General features: G+C 39.5%; 2 protein-coding genes across 2 annotated transcripts; both read left to right on the forward strand.

Moving 5' to 3' along the window:
* The first annotated feature begins 635 nt into the window (after positions 1 to 635).
* Positions 636 to 3,256, forward strand: LOC137800077 (acidic mammalian chitinase-like). The gene is made up of 10 exons (XM_068597088.1): positions 636 to 648; positions 747 to 951; positions 1,039 to 1,095; positions 1,182 to 1,347; positions 1,424 to 1,548; positions 1,633 to 1,756; positions 1,880 to 2,062; positions 2,487 to 2,603; positions 2,692 to 2,824; positions 2,927 to 3,256. The coding sequence occupies exons 2-10, from the start codon at positions 815 to 817 to the stop codon at positions 3,199 to 3,201; spliced, it is 1,317 nt and encodes a 438-aa protein (XP_068453189.1). The 5' UTR covers positions 636 to 648; positions 747 to 814; the 3' UTR covers positions 3,202 to 3,256.
* Positions 3,257 to 8,187: 4,931 nt separating this feature from the next.
* LOC137800083 (acidic mammalian chitinase-like) lies at positions 8,188 to 11,302 on the forward strand. The gene is made up of 11 exons (XM_068597102.1): positions 8,188 to 8,295; positions 8,377 to 8,403; positions 8,502 to 8,706; positions 8,794 to 8,850; positions 8,942 to 9,107; positions 9,184 to 9,308; positions 9,393 to 9,516; positions 9,640 to 9,822; positions 10,561 to 10,677; positions 10,766 to 10,898; positions 11,001 to 11,302. Exons 1-11 carry the CDS (start codon positions 8,241 to 8,243, stop codon positions 11,273 to 11,275), a joined length of 1,467 nt encoding a protein of 488 aa, XP_068453203.1. The 5' UTR covers positions 8,188 to 8,240; the 3' UTR covers positions 11,276 to 11,302.
* Positions 11,303 to 15,731: the final 4,429 nt, after the last annotated feature.

A 15,731-nucleotide genomic window follows, 5' to 3' on the forward strand; every position in this document is an offset into this window, starting at 1 on the left:
TGTAGTTTGTAATAAAAAGAAGATTCACATTCTGTCAGGACACTGACCCTGAAACACATTTGAGCCTTTCCTGGTCTGTATAATGCCCGAAGAAGCACAACAAGTGCTGTGAAGTCATCTGATATCAAAGCTACAAAACACCTGCGAGGAAAAAAAGGCTTTAAGATTACTGAAATACTTTTATATTGAAAGCTTTTGACGAAATGGGTAAATTGACTCTAATCAAAGGGTGAGTTGCATGATAAATACAAATGGCAGATAGTGATGTGTGACAGTAATATTGGATGATAGATTACAAACGGTCACTCCACCTTGTTCATTTTATCTATGTTGACCAAAATTGTTTATTTAAGCATTGATGGCGCAACGGCTCAGAGTCCGAAACTTTGGGTTGGAAAATTTGTTAATTTGTTCCCAGTTAATCATTAATACGGTTTGTGTATATATAATAACCAGAGAAGATTATTAAGTGCTCTTTTCTTGACATGATAAGAGCTCATCCAAACACAACCACCATGTGTAGGATAATTCTCATTGCAGGTAAGGCACAACGAAAGTGTTAATTGTTTTTACAAAAACGGTTTTACCTAATATTTACTAACTACATATGTATCTTTAAAGGTCTTTGCCTTTTCTTTGGCAATTTGGGTGAGTTTGAGTTGGCACAATAATTAATATAGAACAAGCGTATTGCACCAAAACAAAGTAAGTGATTTATGCTCTAATTTCTGCTACTCCATGAATAGTGTCATCCACCAGACTGGTGTGTTATTTCACTAACTGGTCCCAATACCGAGTTGGCAATGGGAAGTTTATGCCTCTGGACATTGATCCAAACCTGTGTACCCACTTGATATATGCCTTTTCTGGAATTAACGAGGCGAATGAGTTGGTCACAATAGAATGGAATGATGATGAACTGTATAAGTCATTTAATGGACTCAAACAGAGGTAAGTTCAAAAATGTTTTGAATTATCATTTTTCCAATTGTTGAGCAAAATAGGGATCAGAGCAACTAAATTTGTACATTCCCATAGGAATTCAAATCTTAAAACACTGTTGGCAGTCGGAGGCTGGAATTTTGGATCACCAAAGTGAGATATTTAGCCAAAAACAATCATTAAATATTAATGTATTGTGATTATGTCCTATTGAAAGCAACCTTCCAAATTCTCCACAGATTCACAACAATGGTGTCAACACAAGCCAACCGAAATACATTCATCCAGTCTTCTGTCAAATTACTGAGGAAATATGGTTTTGATGGACTTGATTTGGACTGGGAATACCCCGCTGCAAGAGGAAGTCCTCTGCAGGACAAGCAGAGATTCACGTTGTTATGCAAGGTCAGATGCAAAAATAATAACGGTTATGTAAAACATGAACCACAAATTGACTTTACAATGTTTATATGCTGTACAGGAACTACTAGAGGCCTATACGGCTGAGGGAACAGCAACTGGTCGCCCCAGATTAATGTTGTCTGCTGCTGTGGCGGCTGGGAAAGGAATTATTGACGCTGGTTATGACATCGCAGAGATGGCAAAGTACACCAAAATGTTACACTCCACAGTATCCCAATGATTAGATATTATGTTTTGGTGATTTTGATCTCACATCCATTTCATCAGGCACCTGGACTTTATTAGTGTGATGACGTATGACTTTCATGGCAACTGGGAGAGTGTGACAGGCCATCACAGTCCTTTGTACAAGGGATCCCATGACACCGGGGACAATGTTTTCCTAAATACTGTAAGTAAAACATTAAAAACATCATTTGTTTGTCTTTTCTCTAGCAGATTTCTTTAAATGTATTTTTAATACATTTGATTGCATACTTGTTATATTGTCTTTGTCTCTGCGTTCACATTTTAGGACTATGCTATGAGATATTGGCGGGACAATGGAACACCTGTAGAAAAGCTGAATATGGGCTTTGCTACATATGGGAGAGGATTCCGACTGTCTACGCCATCCAGTCAGGTCGGAGCACCAGCCAGCGGTCCTTCTTCTGCTGGTGATTTTACAAAGGAAGCCGGCTTCTTGTCCTTTTATGAGGTGAAACTGGCAACAACTCACTGGATTTAACTCTGCCTATGTTATATCTGCAAATATATTTAAGTATAAATGAATACATGTTATTTTATTATGAAGTCGACTCACAGAACTTCAAAGGTGGGCGAAAAGGACGCAAACTTCAGAGCGTATATATTGAGCCTGCATCTTGCAGCTCACACTGCTAACAACACTAACAGTGCAAACAATGGCAACAATGTTTACCTAAGGGGGAATAATGGGCCAGGCGTCAACCTTTGTGTATCAAAAGTGAAGTTAATGCCATAAACTTGCATTTTTATCTCTTTTTGTTGATGTTGTATACCTAAATATCGGCATGACGGGATGCTGTTTGCCTTACTCTGAATATAGAATACAGACATTGTAATATCTTAGATTAAAATTTGAAATTTAACCCTTCTTTCAGATTTGCAGTTTTATTGTAGGGGCCAATGTCGAGATGATTGAGGATCAGAAAGTTCCATATGCATACAAACTAAATGAGTGGGTTGGCTATGACAACAAAGACAGTTTTGAGACTAAGGTAATCCTGCATTTCTACAAAATGTTGCTGATTTTCTTTGTCATACCGGAGTGAAAGTGTTAAAGTGTTTGTGTCATTGTTCATCCAGGTCCGTTACCTGAAGGACAACAGTTTTGGAGGAGCTTTTGTCTGGACTCTGGATCTGGACGACTTCAAGGGAAAGTTCTGTGGACAGGGAAACTACCCCCTCATCAGCCACCTTCGGTCGCTTGTACTCCAGGGTAAATAAAAATATATGTATATTTTTTCATGATCCAGCCATTCATTATTTATTGACATCTGTGACTGGACAGACTAAAGAACATGTACTATTATTTCTACAGAGGTTTTTCCCCTCCTCACTTCGGAAACCGCCCCAAATCCAGTGACTCCGACTCCAGACACACATCCCACTCACAACACATCTCTTCCCAGACCAGTAAACCCAACTACGTCCAACAACGGAGACAATTTCTGTGCTTCAAAGACCGATGGGCTTTATCCCAAACCCGATGCTCCGGGTTCCTTTTACAGTTGTGCCCACGGGATCACTTGGATCCTCGACTGTCCAGCTAATTTGGTCTTTCAAGATAGCTGCAAATGCTGTGACTGGGCCTAAATGATTTTTTTTGTTCAATTATTTCAACAATGGGAATAAAGTACTTTAAAGAGCAGGCGTTCTTGAAGTGAATTTGATTATTTTAACATTTCTTGTAAATATGTTTTTTTTTTGTGCTTTTTTTTTTTTTTTAACTCAAAAACAATTTAAATGCTAAACACATATTTATTTTTACAAAATCATTGGCTTCTGGGCTTCCTTGCAACATGAAATATCTACTATGTCCTAATATATAGTTATAGTAATGGCCCCTTATATATATATATATATATATAGACTACAATATACATTTTTTAGGCCTTAAAATAGATTTTATTATCCAAAAACCTTCACCAATGATTTGAACATAGAGAAATTTTGTCGTTATGATGTGTGATTTTACTGGTCCGGCCCACTTAAGATCCAAATAAGCAGCATGTGGCCCCTTAACTAAAATGAGTTTGACACCCGTGCTTTAGAACCAGACTCCGCAGTCGCCCAATGCATGATGGGAAAAACACCTGGCTGTTGACACATCAGAGAGCTAATTGGCTCTTAGATTCGACAACAAACGTCACATTTAGAAAATCGCGTAGAACATCCTATTTTCCTGTGTACTTGTAATACTTAACGCTTAACTGTTGAATGTTGTATTTATTTATTGTATGATGTATTCATTTAACACATAACAAAACAAGCAGCAAAGTGTTTCACATGAAAAGAACAAAGGAAGCAGCTACACACAGGTTTCTACATAAATATATATTTACATAAACAAATGAATCCGAACGAGGTCTGTAAACTACAAGTAGCCTACAAATCGGATCTAACAGGAAGTGACTGTTTCTTTAACTTCCTGTGTATTCTTGCAAAGAGGCTGAAAACTGTCCGACTTGACTGCAGTTTTTTCTCAACGCCCCCTGCTGCTACTGCCCGCTCTCGTCTACTTTTCAGCCGAGGCACAGTCCATCTCGAACGAGCCTATTTTGTTTTCCTTATAAGGAGATTGTAAAAAATAAATAACCTTCTACTGTTATCTACAGTGGTGAAATTTTAACTAGGTAGATAAAGCAAAAGGTTACAAGAAAAAGAAGAAAAAGAAACGATAAACCAACGCACTCAAGAGTAAAAGGACAAAAAAAGACAATTACATAAAAAAATGTTTCAAGGGTTTTGAGGAGAAACCGACATTTTGCATTCAGGTCTTTTACTTGTAATGGAATATTCTTACATTGTGGGACTGCTACTTTACAGTAGCCGTAAAGAGCATAACTTCTTCCTTCACTAATTAATTAATCTACATGTTCATCCTGCACAGAAACCCCCAGCTGAAGACTCTGCTGGCTGTTGGCGGGTGGAACTTTGGAACATCACAGTGAGTCCACAAGGTTTCAACAGGAAGGCTGTTAATTGCAGTTTCAATGAAAACATCATCAACTGTGTAGTTATAACTTTTTTCACATGACAGATTTACCATCAAGGTTTCATCGCCTTCCAACCGTGAGAGATTCATCCAGTCTTCAATCCGATTCTTGAGAATCAATGGCTTTGACGGGCTGGACTTGGACTCGGAGTATCCTGGTTCAAGAGGAAGCCAACCAGAGGACAAGAAAAGGTTCACAGTGCTCTGCCAGGTCAGTTTGTAAACTACACACCTCCCATAGTGCCGATCACCACTGACATAATCATGCGGGATGCTGCACCAACACTCCTTGTCTGAGATAATAAAGCAATGTGATTATGAATATTCTCACATCGTACATATGATTAGCCTAAACTATTCCTTCTTGCATTTAGGAACTACTCGCTGCCTTTGAAAAAAGAAGCAGCTGAGACCAAGAGACCACGATTGCTGCTCACAGCTGCAGTGGCTGCAGGGAAGGGAAACATCGACAATGCTTATGAGATTGCTGACGTCTCAAAGTGAGTTCCCCAAGTTACTAGCATATAGCCTTACTAGCTAAACTAAACTGACACGGTCTTGCGGCAGAAAGTGGGTACGGCTATGTTACCCCATGTTACCAGCACATAGCCTCACTAGCTAACCTAAACTGACACGGTCTTACGGCAGAAAGTGGATACGGCTACGTTACCCCATGTTACCAGCACATAGCCTCACAAGCTAACCTAAACTGACCCGGTCACGTTCCTGTAAAACAGTTTTCATTTCCGCTATCGACCATGGAAACAACTATTTCTGCGTTATACTTATTTTGGGAATACCGCAAACGTTGTAACTTCAAACACCTCCGTGTCTGGGTTCATAATATTATCCGTAGCCACACACAGCTCCGACTTCCCCAGAACAAGTGTCTGAATGAAGGCGCTCCCAGCTTTCCTTCAGGTGGACCGGCAGCCAGTGAATTCAGCTACGGCAGAGACAACGGGCGGAGCTTCTCAACTCTGATTGACTTTCGCAACTCAGTGTCGGGTAAATTTTTCTCCCGAGTTGAAAAATTTCATAAAAAAATTAAATAAAAAAAAAAGCGAATATTCGCAAAATCTGCTTTTTCGCAACCATTTGCGTCTGTGTATTGACTTCACATCTAATCTACTCGTACGAATATTTCGCAACTCTTTCGGTGTGAACACGGCATAAGACACACTTCTAGCTTCATAGAGCGTAGTCATGTGACGTCATCATCTCAATTGCGCCATCTTGGGGTCCACCAAGTTAGCCTGCTGCTAGTGGGAGGCAATGGATTTTGCGTACAGGAGACAAGTTTTTACACACAGGAAAGTTTCAACGTGTACAAAAGTCTGCAGGCTTATGCCGAATTCACACCAAAAGCGTAACGCTTGTTTCCCCGATTTTACTCGCTCGACACGTTATGCGGTTAACTCCTTTTTTGCTTTTTCGCAACCAGTTGCGGCGGAAAGTTGGCGCGGCTTGAGTCCCGTTACATAGCCCGGTCACGTTCTTGTAAAACAGTTTTCATTTCCGCTATCGACCATAGGACATTAACAACTATTACTGCGTTATGCTTGTTGTGTAAATACCACAAATAAAACAAATGTTGGAACATTACGCGCCCCGTGTCTGGGTTCATACTATTCTCCGTAGTCGCACAAAGCTGTCTACGGCTCCAGGACGAGTGTCAGGATGAAGCCGCTTCCAGCGCTCATTCAGAACCAGCAGTGACTGTTTGGCTGCCGTGCTGAGTGCTGTTCCTATGTAGCCAGTGTTTTATTTTACCTTGAAATGAATCACAGAGTAAAGGCAGAAATCGCCCGACGGAGTTGCCATTTTCATGGCTGTCTCCCAAGTTTCCATCTACAGTTTCCTTTGCGCTAGTGAAAGACATTGATTTTCACTCGGCCAAAAAGGTGATTATTGATGAGAGTATGTCAATGGAAACATGCCCACAACCCGATGTATCAACAGAAACACATGAGAACAGACCTAACGCTCATACGTCGAGTGAAACCGAAGTAAGTTAGATGCATTATTTGAGAAGCTGGACAAGTTGAAGTACAAGTCTGTCTTGTTGAGCTGATAAGCCCATATTCTGAATCATTAATCCCACATCCAACAATAAGGCACAGTACAATAATCACAATACACGCCGTTTTGAACTGAAATAGTGTCTCCTTCAGGATATAATAGTCATTTATTAAGAAAAGCGGCATAAAGCCAGGGCTGCAACTAACGATTATTTTAATAATCGATTAATCGGATAAAGAAATAATCATTTTAAAGCATTAACTTGCAACCTTTTATTACAGAAACAGAACTAACAGTGCAAATTCACAGTGCAAAACATCTTAACAATAAAGAATTTAATAAAAAATAAAGAAATACAAATCAGAAAACTGAACAGGATTTGTTTGAACGTCAGAACTTGTTCTCTACACACATGCACACTCACAGACACACACACACACACACATACACACACAGACACACACTCTCACATACTCACAGACATACACACTCAGAACTCAGAGAACAAGAGATGAGAGTTCCAGAAGAAGAACACTCAATGTATCAACGGATAACTTACGGACTGCACATAACCTAAACAAAGGTTATTAATTAGATATCGGACTACAAATCCCAGCGACACTTCCTCTGCATGAAGCCATTTTATATCGGACTGTTGAACGCAGGTCTGCGTTTTGCACATCAGAGGAGATGTTTACGCGTTGCTTCTCTTGAAGACTCTGGGATATTTTAAAACGGAGACGTTATTTAACCCAATAGCGCGGCTCAAACACGGGGAATGAACGACTAGCTAGCGAGCTAACGACAACGGTTAGCCTAGCTGTTAAGTTATTGTACACGCAACGCAACTATGCAGACCTCCTGTCTGCCGCACTGCGCGCTCTACTCAACTGTTTTGTTCAATACTCAAACATCTCCGCGACTTATTGAGCAGCGTAAGAATTGCGCGACACAAGGAATCGATAATGACATTCGTTGCCAACTTTTTTAATAATCAATTTTTATCGATTTTATTGATTCGTTATTGCAGCCCCACATAAAACACAGCAAAACAATGCTGTGCATAGGCCCCAACATGGCCGCCAAAGCTTGTTGTGGTCACGTGGGTGAATACGCTCTATACACTTGCCTGGATTGTAGTTTGTAAAAAGAAAATTCACATTCTGTCAGGACACTGACCCTGAAACAAATTTGAGCCTTTCCTGGTCTGTGTAATGCCCAAAGAAGCACAACAAGTGCTGTGAAGTCATCTGATATTAGAGCTACAAAACACCTGCAGGAAAAAAAGGCTTTAAGATTACTGAAATACTTGTATATTTAAGCTTTTGAAGAAATGGGTAAATTGACTCTAATCAAAGGGTGAGTTGCATGATAAATACAAACGGCAGATAGTGATGTGTGACAGTAATATTGGATGATAGATTACAAACGGTCACTCCACCTTGTTTATTTTATCTATGTTGTCCAAAATTGTTTATTTAAGCATTGATGACGCGATGGCTCAGAGTCCGAAACTTTGAGTTGGATAATTTGTCAATTTGTTCCCAGTTAATCATTAACACGGTTTGTGTATATATAATAACCGGAGAAGATTATTAAGTGCTCTTTTCTTGACATGATAAGAGCTCATCCAAACACAACCACCATGTGTAGGATAATTCTCATTGCAGGTAAGGCACAACGAAAATGTTAATTGTTTTTACAAAAATGGTTTTACCTAATATTTACTAACTACATATCTATCTTTAAAGGTCTTTGCCTTTTCTTTGGCGATTTGGGTAAGTTTGAGTTGGCACAATAATTAATATAGAACAAGCGTATTGCACCAAAACAAAGTAAGTGATTTATGCTCTAATTTCTGCTACTCCATGAATAGTGTCATCCCACAGACTGGTGTGTTATTTCACTAACTGGTCCCAATACCGAGTTGGCAATGGGAAGTTTATGCCTCTGGACATTGATCCAAACCTGTGTACCCACTTGATATATGCCTTTTCTGGAATTAACGAGGCGAATGAGTTGGTCACAACGGAATGGAATGATGATGAACTGTATAAGTCGTTTAATGGACTCAAACAGAGGTAAGTTCAAAAAAGTTTTGCATTATCTTTTTTCCAATTGTTGCGCAAAATAGGGATCGGAGCAACTAAATTTGTACATTCCCATAGGAATTCACATCTTAAAACACTGTTGGCAGTCGGAGGCTGGGACTTTGGATCACCGAAGTGAGATATTTAGCCCAAAACAATCATTAAAGATTAATGTATTGTGATTATGTCTTATTGAAAGCAAGGCTTCCTTCCAAATTCTCCACAGATTCACAGCAATGGTGTCAACACAAGCCAACCGAAATACATTCATCCAGTCTTCTGTCAAATTACTGAGGAAATATGGTTTTGATGGACTTGATTTGGACTGGGAATACCCCGCTGCAAGAGGAAGTCCTCTGCAGGACAAGCAGAGATTCACGTTGTTATGCAAGGTCAGATGCAAAAATAATAACGGTTATGTAAAACATGAACCACAAATTGACTTTACAATGTTTATATGCTGTACAGGAACTACTAGAGGCCTATACGGCTGAGGGAACAGCAACTGGTCGCCCCAGATTAATGTTGTCTGCTGCTGTGGCGGCTGGGAAAGGAATTATTGACGCTGGTTATGACATCGCAGAGATGGCAAAGTACACCAAAATGTTACACTCCACAGTATCCCAATGATTAGATATTATGTTTTGGTGATTTTGATCTCACATCCATTTCATCAGGCACCTGGACTTTATTAGTGTGATGACGTATGACTTTCATGGCAACTGGGAGAGTGTGACAGGCCATCACAGTCCTTTGTACAAGGGATCCCATGACACCGGGGACAATGTTTTCCAAAATACTGTAAGTACAACATTAAAAACATCATTTGTTTGTCTTTTCTCTAGCAGATTTCTTTAAATGTATTTTTAATACATTTGATTGCATACTTGTTATATTGTCTTTGTCTCTGCGTTCACATTTTAGGACTATGCTATGAGATATTGGCGGGACAATGGAACACCTGTAGAAAAGCTGAATATGGGCTTTGCTACATATGGGAGAGGATTCCGACTGTCTACGCCATCCAGTCAGGTCGGAGCACCAGCCAGCGGTCCTTCTTCTGCTGGTGATATTACAAAGGAAGCCGGCTTCTTGTCCTTTTATGAGGTGAAACTGGCAACAACTCACTGGATTTAACTCTGTCTATGCTATATCTGCAAATATATTTAAGTCTAAATGAATACATGCTATTTTAGTATTAAGTCGACTCACAGAACTTCAAAGGTGCGTGAAAAGGATGCAAAATTCAGAGCGTATCTATTGAGCCTGCATCTTGCAGCTCACACTGCTAACAACACTAACGGTGCAAACAATGGCAACAATGTTTACCTAAGGGGGAATAATGGGCCAGGCGTCAAACTTTGTATAGGAAAAGTAAAAATAATGCCATAAACTTGCATTTTCATCTCTTTTCGTTGCGAAAAAAGTCTGATTGTATTGAGGTTTATGAGATAATGACCTTATTTCTTATATCCCTCTGTGAAATACACAGTATAAGAAATTTGTATTTTATTGAATAGACACTGAATTATTTATAATTCAGCTAAATAGTCAGAGCTTTTTCCCCACGGATGGTTTGGAAGTCTAACAACTAGTCAAAGTTCTGCAGAGTATATACTTTAAACTAATTGAACAGGTTGTTCCAGCTGCAGTTGATCTCATTCACTCCACTGGGAGTTGTCTGTGTTTTTCAGTGGCGGACCATGCATTTCCTACGTAGGCCTGCTGTCTGATGTTGTATGCCTAAATATCTGCATGACGGGATGCTGTTTGCCTTACTCTGAATATAGAATACAGACATTGTAATATCTTAGATTAAAATTTGAAATTTAACCCTTCTTTCAGATTTGCAGTTTTATTGTAGGGGCCGATGTCGAGATGATTGAGGATCAGAAAGTTCCATATGCATACAAACTAAATGAGTGGGTTGGCTATGACAACAAAGACAGTTTTGAGACTAAGGTAATCCTGCATTTCTACAAAATGTTGCTGATTTTCTTTGTCATACCGGAGTGAAAGTGTTAAAGTGTTTGTGTCATTGTTCATCCAGGTCCGTTACCTGAAGCACAACCGTTTTGGAGGAGCTTTTATCTGGACTCTGGATCTGGACGACTTCAAGGGAAAGTTCTGTGGACAGGGAAACTACCCCCTCACCAGATACCTTCAGTTGCTTTTACTCCAGGGTGAATAAAAATATAGATAGATTTTTTTATGATCCAGCCATTCATTATTTATTGACATCTGTGACTGGACAGACTAAAGAACATGTACTATTATTTCTACAGAGGTTTTTCCCCTCCTCACTTCGGAAACCGCCCCAAATCCAGTGACTCCGACTCCAGACACACATCCCACTCACAACACATCTCTTCCCAGACCAGTAAACTCAACTACGTCCAACAACGGAGACAATTTCTGTGCTTCAAAGACCGATGGGCTTTATCCCAAACCCGATGCTCCGGGTTCCTTTTACAATTGTGCCAATGGGATCACTTATATCCTCGACTGTCCAGCTAATTTGGTCTATCAAGATAGCTGCAAATGCTGTGACTGGGCCTAAATGATTTTTTTTGTTCAATTATTTCAACAACGGGAATAAAGTACTTTAAAGAGCAGGCATTCTTGACGTGAATTTGATTATTTTAACTTTTCTTGTGAATATGTTTTTTTGGGGGCTTTTTTTTTTTACCCAAAAACAATTAAAACGCTAAAACATAATAGTTATCTTTACAAAATCATTGGCTGTTGGGCTTCCTTGCAACATAAAATATCCAATATGTCCTATACTATATAGTGACAGTAATGGCCCCTTATATATACATCATACATCTTTATATATCTATAAATCTATATATATATCTATAAATCTATATATATATATATATATATATATATATAAATCTATATATATATATATTGTTGAAAAAAATCATCAGATAACATACTTTGTACACCTTATATTTGGAATCATAAGAGAAACGTAATATGTAACTTGTTAAGTTGAACACATCTGGTTTCATAACAAATAGTTCCGAGAATTTAAAAAGTTGACAATGACACTGTGTCATGACACTTGTGTTAAGTAAACACATTTCTCGTACATGAATTGTGTGTTCTGTCAAAGGTTATTTTGACCCCGACCGTAGGTCACACCAAAAGAACATACCATATTTGGAAATCCTGATGAGCTTTGTTTGTGTTTCAACCTATTGGTCTGAGCGATGGAAAGTGATCTGTGAGGGCTGAATTACACGATAAAGCATATGCTGAAAGTTCAAACTGTGGTCTTGTTGTATGTGCCTGTTGAGAACATTAAATATCTCTCTATTTAATTCAATTCAATTAGCTTTATTGGCATGAATGTTGCAACAACAATATTGCCAAAGCATCAAAAGCATCAAAACATATCAGAAAAACACAATAGAAACACACAACAATAATAATAAAACAGATTGTGAGTGTGTGTGTGTGTATGTGTGTGTGCTTGTGTGTGTGTGTGTGCGTGTCACTCACTGTCCCTCAGGTTGTGACACAACAGGACATAAGGAGCAACAAGTCGTGCTGTGTTTCCTTCTCCTTAGTCTGGTACATTCTTCCAGCTCTCTGAAGCCAGAGATCTTGGAGCTGAGCCGGTCCAGCCACATTTCCCTTGTTTTACTATATTTATTACATTTTAGGAGGAACTGCATCTCTGTCTCAACCTCACCTGTCAAACAGTGACCACATATTCTGTTTTCTTTTGGTTGCCAAGATTTCTTCTGTCGGCCTATTTCGATCACTAATTGGTGGTCACTGAGCCTGCACCTGGTCAGGGTCTGTCTCTGCTTCTTACCTCTGACAGAAGAAAGGTATTCTGCAAATGTATAATCTCTTTTTAGGGCCAGATAACGTTCTAATCTACTTTAACTTGCAGTTTCCTTTTTCCAATGTTCCAAATACATTTCTTTGTTGTTGTTTTTTTACAATTGCATTGACTCCAGCTGCTGTTTGGAGAGCAGTGTTGGTGTGAGACTGGTTCTGCTGTGTGGAAGTTAGTCTCATCACCAACTGACTCAGGAGACTCTTTTCTGGGTTCAGCTCTCGGCTTCGGAGGGCTTTTACATGGAGGTCGTCCCATGCATTTGTTTCAAGGTGATTCCAAAAATGTAGTGCTCGTTTGTGGATGTTTATTATTAGGGGATATATCTGGCTAATTCAGCCCTACATGCATTTGTTGGTGTCTTCCTTTGAACGCCGAGGATCATTCTGCAGAACTCTGCATGTTGGGCTTCTGTGGGGTGTTTTCCCATTGGGTGTAGCTATGGTGACTGAGTGGACCCCATACTTCACTACCATACAGCACAATGGGCTGGATTACATTGTCGAAAATTAGGATGTTGTCGAATTTCATTTTGATAGCATACATGGCTCTTCTGGCCTTTTCCTTTCATGCATTCACTGCCAGGCTGAAACTCCCCGAGGCAGTGATGGTCAGGCCGAGGTAGATGTAGCTCATGGTGTGTGCTATGGTGGTACTTCCCAGAGTAAAATGGTATTCGTTCTGCTGGCATCTGGGCCTTTTTAAAAAAAATCACGATATTGTTTTTTTTTCTCAACATCCTAAGGATGTTGTGTTGGTCCAGATAATCTAAGATTCTCTTATTCATGATACTGCAGAATAGCTTTCCCAGGCAGCTGCTAATGCAGACGCCACGGTAGTTATTGGGGTCCAGTTGGTCTCCACTTTGGTCTCCACTTTTATAGATTGGAGAGATCAGCCCCTCTCACCAGCTCAGAATTAAGTTAAACAGCTTGAGTACTGCAGCGAGAATATCAACATTTTCAATAGATTTGAGGAATTCAAGGTTGGTGCTCTTCGGCCCAAAGGTTGAGGAGCAGAGGCCCTGAATGTTCCAGCAGCTTATTTGAAAAGAACGCATATATATTGATAAAAAAAAAAAAAAAACGTGAACCTATTTGGTGGGACAGCCTGAAGGTCAACCTTCCATAAATAAAGAATATGACATTACATTTCTAAAATATATATTCAGATGAGCTCGGTAAACTACTGTGGAATAGTGATAACAATAAACTGTCATTAGGATCTACTACTGTGTGACTCATTATTAATGTACACTTATCAGTTCAGTAGGAGGCGATTACACAGAATGTGCAGCATCTCTCTGATGTCTCCCATCTCTGAAGTAGCCTGGTGAGGGGTTGTGGCAGCAGGCCTGGCAACAGCATAACTCTGCTGCTGATGTGGTGGGGGTCTGGAGCCAGGGGCTGTGGTGGTTCTCTCAAGTTCCTAGGAGAGGGGGATGAAAGGATTGCGTCCCAGAGCTGTGTCTCTATCGATCTATCTATCTAAATCATTGGCTTCTGGGCTTCCTTGTAACATAAAATATCCAATATGTCTTATAGTATATAGTGATAGTAATGGCCCCTTATATACAAAGACTACAATATACATCTTTATCTATCTATCTATCTATCTATCTATCTATCTATCTATCTATCTATCTATCTATCTATATATATATATATATATATATATATATATATATATATATATATATATATATATATATTGTTGAAGAAAATCATCAGATAACATACTTTGTACACCTTGTATTTGGAATCATAAGAGAAACGTAATATGTAACTTGTTAAGTTGAACACATCTGGTTTTAAAACAAATAGTTTCGGGAATTTCAAAAGTTGACAATGACACTGTGTCATGACACTTGTGTTAAGTAAACACATTTCTCGTACATGAATTGTGTGTTCTGTCAAAGGTTATTTTGACCCCGACCGTAGGTCACACCAAAAGAACATACCATATTTGGAAATCCTGATGAGCTTTGTTTGTGTTTCAACCTATTGGTCTGAGCGATGGAAAGTGATCTGTGAGGGCTGAATTACACGATAAAGCGTATGCTGAAAGTTCAAACTGTGGTCTTGTTGTATGTGCCTGTTGAGGACATTAAATATCTCTCTATTTAATTCAATTCAATTAGCTTTATTGGCATGAACGTTGCAACAACAATATTGCCAAAGCATCAAAAGCATCAGAACACATCAGAAAAACACAATAGAAACATACAACAATAATAATAAAACAGATTGTGAGTGTGTGTGTGTGTGTGTGTGTGTGTGCTTGTGTGTGTGTGTGTGCGTGTCACTCACTGTCCCTCAGGTTGTGACACAACAGGACATAAGGAGCAACAAGTCGTGCTGTGTTTCCTTCTCCTTAGTCTGGTACATTCTTCCAGCTCTCTGAAGCCAGAGATCTTGGAGCTGAGCCGGTCCAGCCACATTTCCCTTGTTTTACTATATTTATTACATTTTAGGAGGAAGTGCATCTCTGTCTCAACCTCACCTGTCAAACAGTGACCACATATTCTGTTTTCTTTTGGTTGCCAAGATTTCTTCTGTCGGCCTATTTCGATCACTAATTGGTGGTCACTGAGCCGGCACCTGGTCAGGGTCTGTCTCTGCTTCTTACCTCTGACAGAAGAAAGGTATTCTGCAAATGTATAATCTCTTTTTAGGGCCAGATAACGTTCTAATCTACTTTGACTTGCAGTTTCCTTTTTCCAATGTTCCAAATACATTTCTTTGTTGTTGTTGTTTTTTACAATTGCATTGACTCCAGCTGCTGTTTGGAGAGCAGTGTTGGTGTGAGACTGGTTCTGCTGTGTGGAAGTTAGTCTCATCAGCAACTGACTCAGGAGACTCTTTTCTGGGTTCAGCTCTCGGCTTCGGAGGGCTTTTACATGGAGGTCGTCCCATGCATTTGTTTCAAGGTGATTCCAAAAATGTAGCGCTCGTTTGTGGATGTTTATTATTAGGGGATATATCTGGCTAATTCAGCCCTACATGCATTTGTTGGTGTCTTTCTTTGAACGCCGAGGATCATTCTGCAGAACTCTGCATGTTGGGCTTCTGTGGGGTGTTTTCCCATTGGGTGTAGCTATGGTGACTGAGTGGACCCCATACTTCACTACCATACAGCACAATGGGCTGGATTACAT

This window comes from Clinocottus analis, unplaced genomic scaffold, assembly GCF_023055335.1.
Source record: "Clinocottus analis isolate CAN_PGR_092001 unplaced genomic scaffold, fCliAna1.0.p SCAF_4, whole genome shotgun sequence".
Classification (NCBI taxonomy): Eukaryota; Metazoa; Chordata; class Actinopteri; order Perciformes; family Cottidae; genus Clinocottus; species Clinocottus analis.

What these genes read in the sequence shown, in the direction of transcription:
- LOC137800077 (XM_068597088.1), top strand. Translation starts at nt 815, where the DNA reads ATGCCTCTGGACATTGATCCAAACCTGTGTACCCACTTGATATATGCC. An exon ending in TTTAATGGACTCAAACAGAG is followed by an intron (nt 952 to 1,038) that starts GTAAGTTCAAAA and finishes ACATTCCCATAG; the next exon opens with GAATTCAAATCTTAAAACAC. An exon ending in TGGAATTTTGGATCACCAAA is followed by an intron (nt 1,096 to 1,181) that starts GTGAGATATTTA and finishes AATTCTCCACAG; the next exon opens with ATTCACAACAATGGTGTCAA.
- LOC137800083 (XM_068597102.1), top strand. Translation starts at nt 8,241, where the DNA reads ATGATAAGAGCTCATCCAAACACAACCACCATGTGTAGGATAATTCTC. An exon ending in GACATCGCAGAGATGGCAAA is followed by an intron (nt 9,309 to 9,392) that starts GTACACCAAAAT and finishes CCATTTCATCAG; the next exon opens with GCACCTGGACTTTATTAGTG. An exon ending in TCAGTTGCTTTTACTCCAGG is followed by an intron (nt 10,899 to 11,000) that starts GTGAATAAAAAT and finishes TTATTTCTACAG; the next exon opens with AGGTTTTTCCCCTCCTCACT.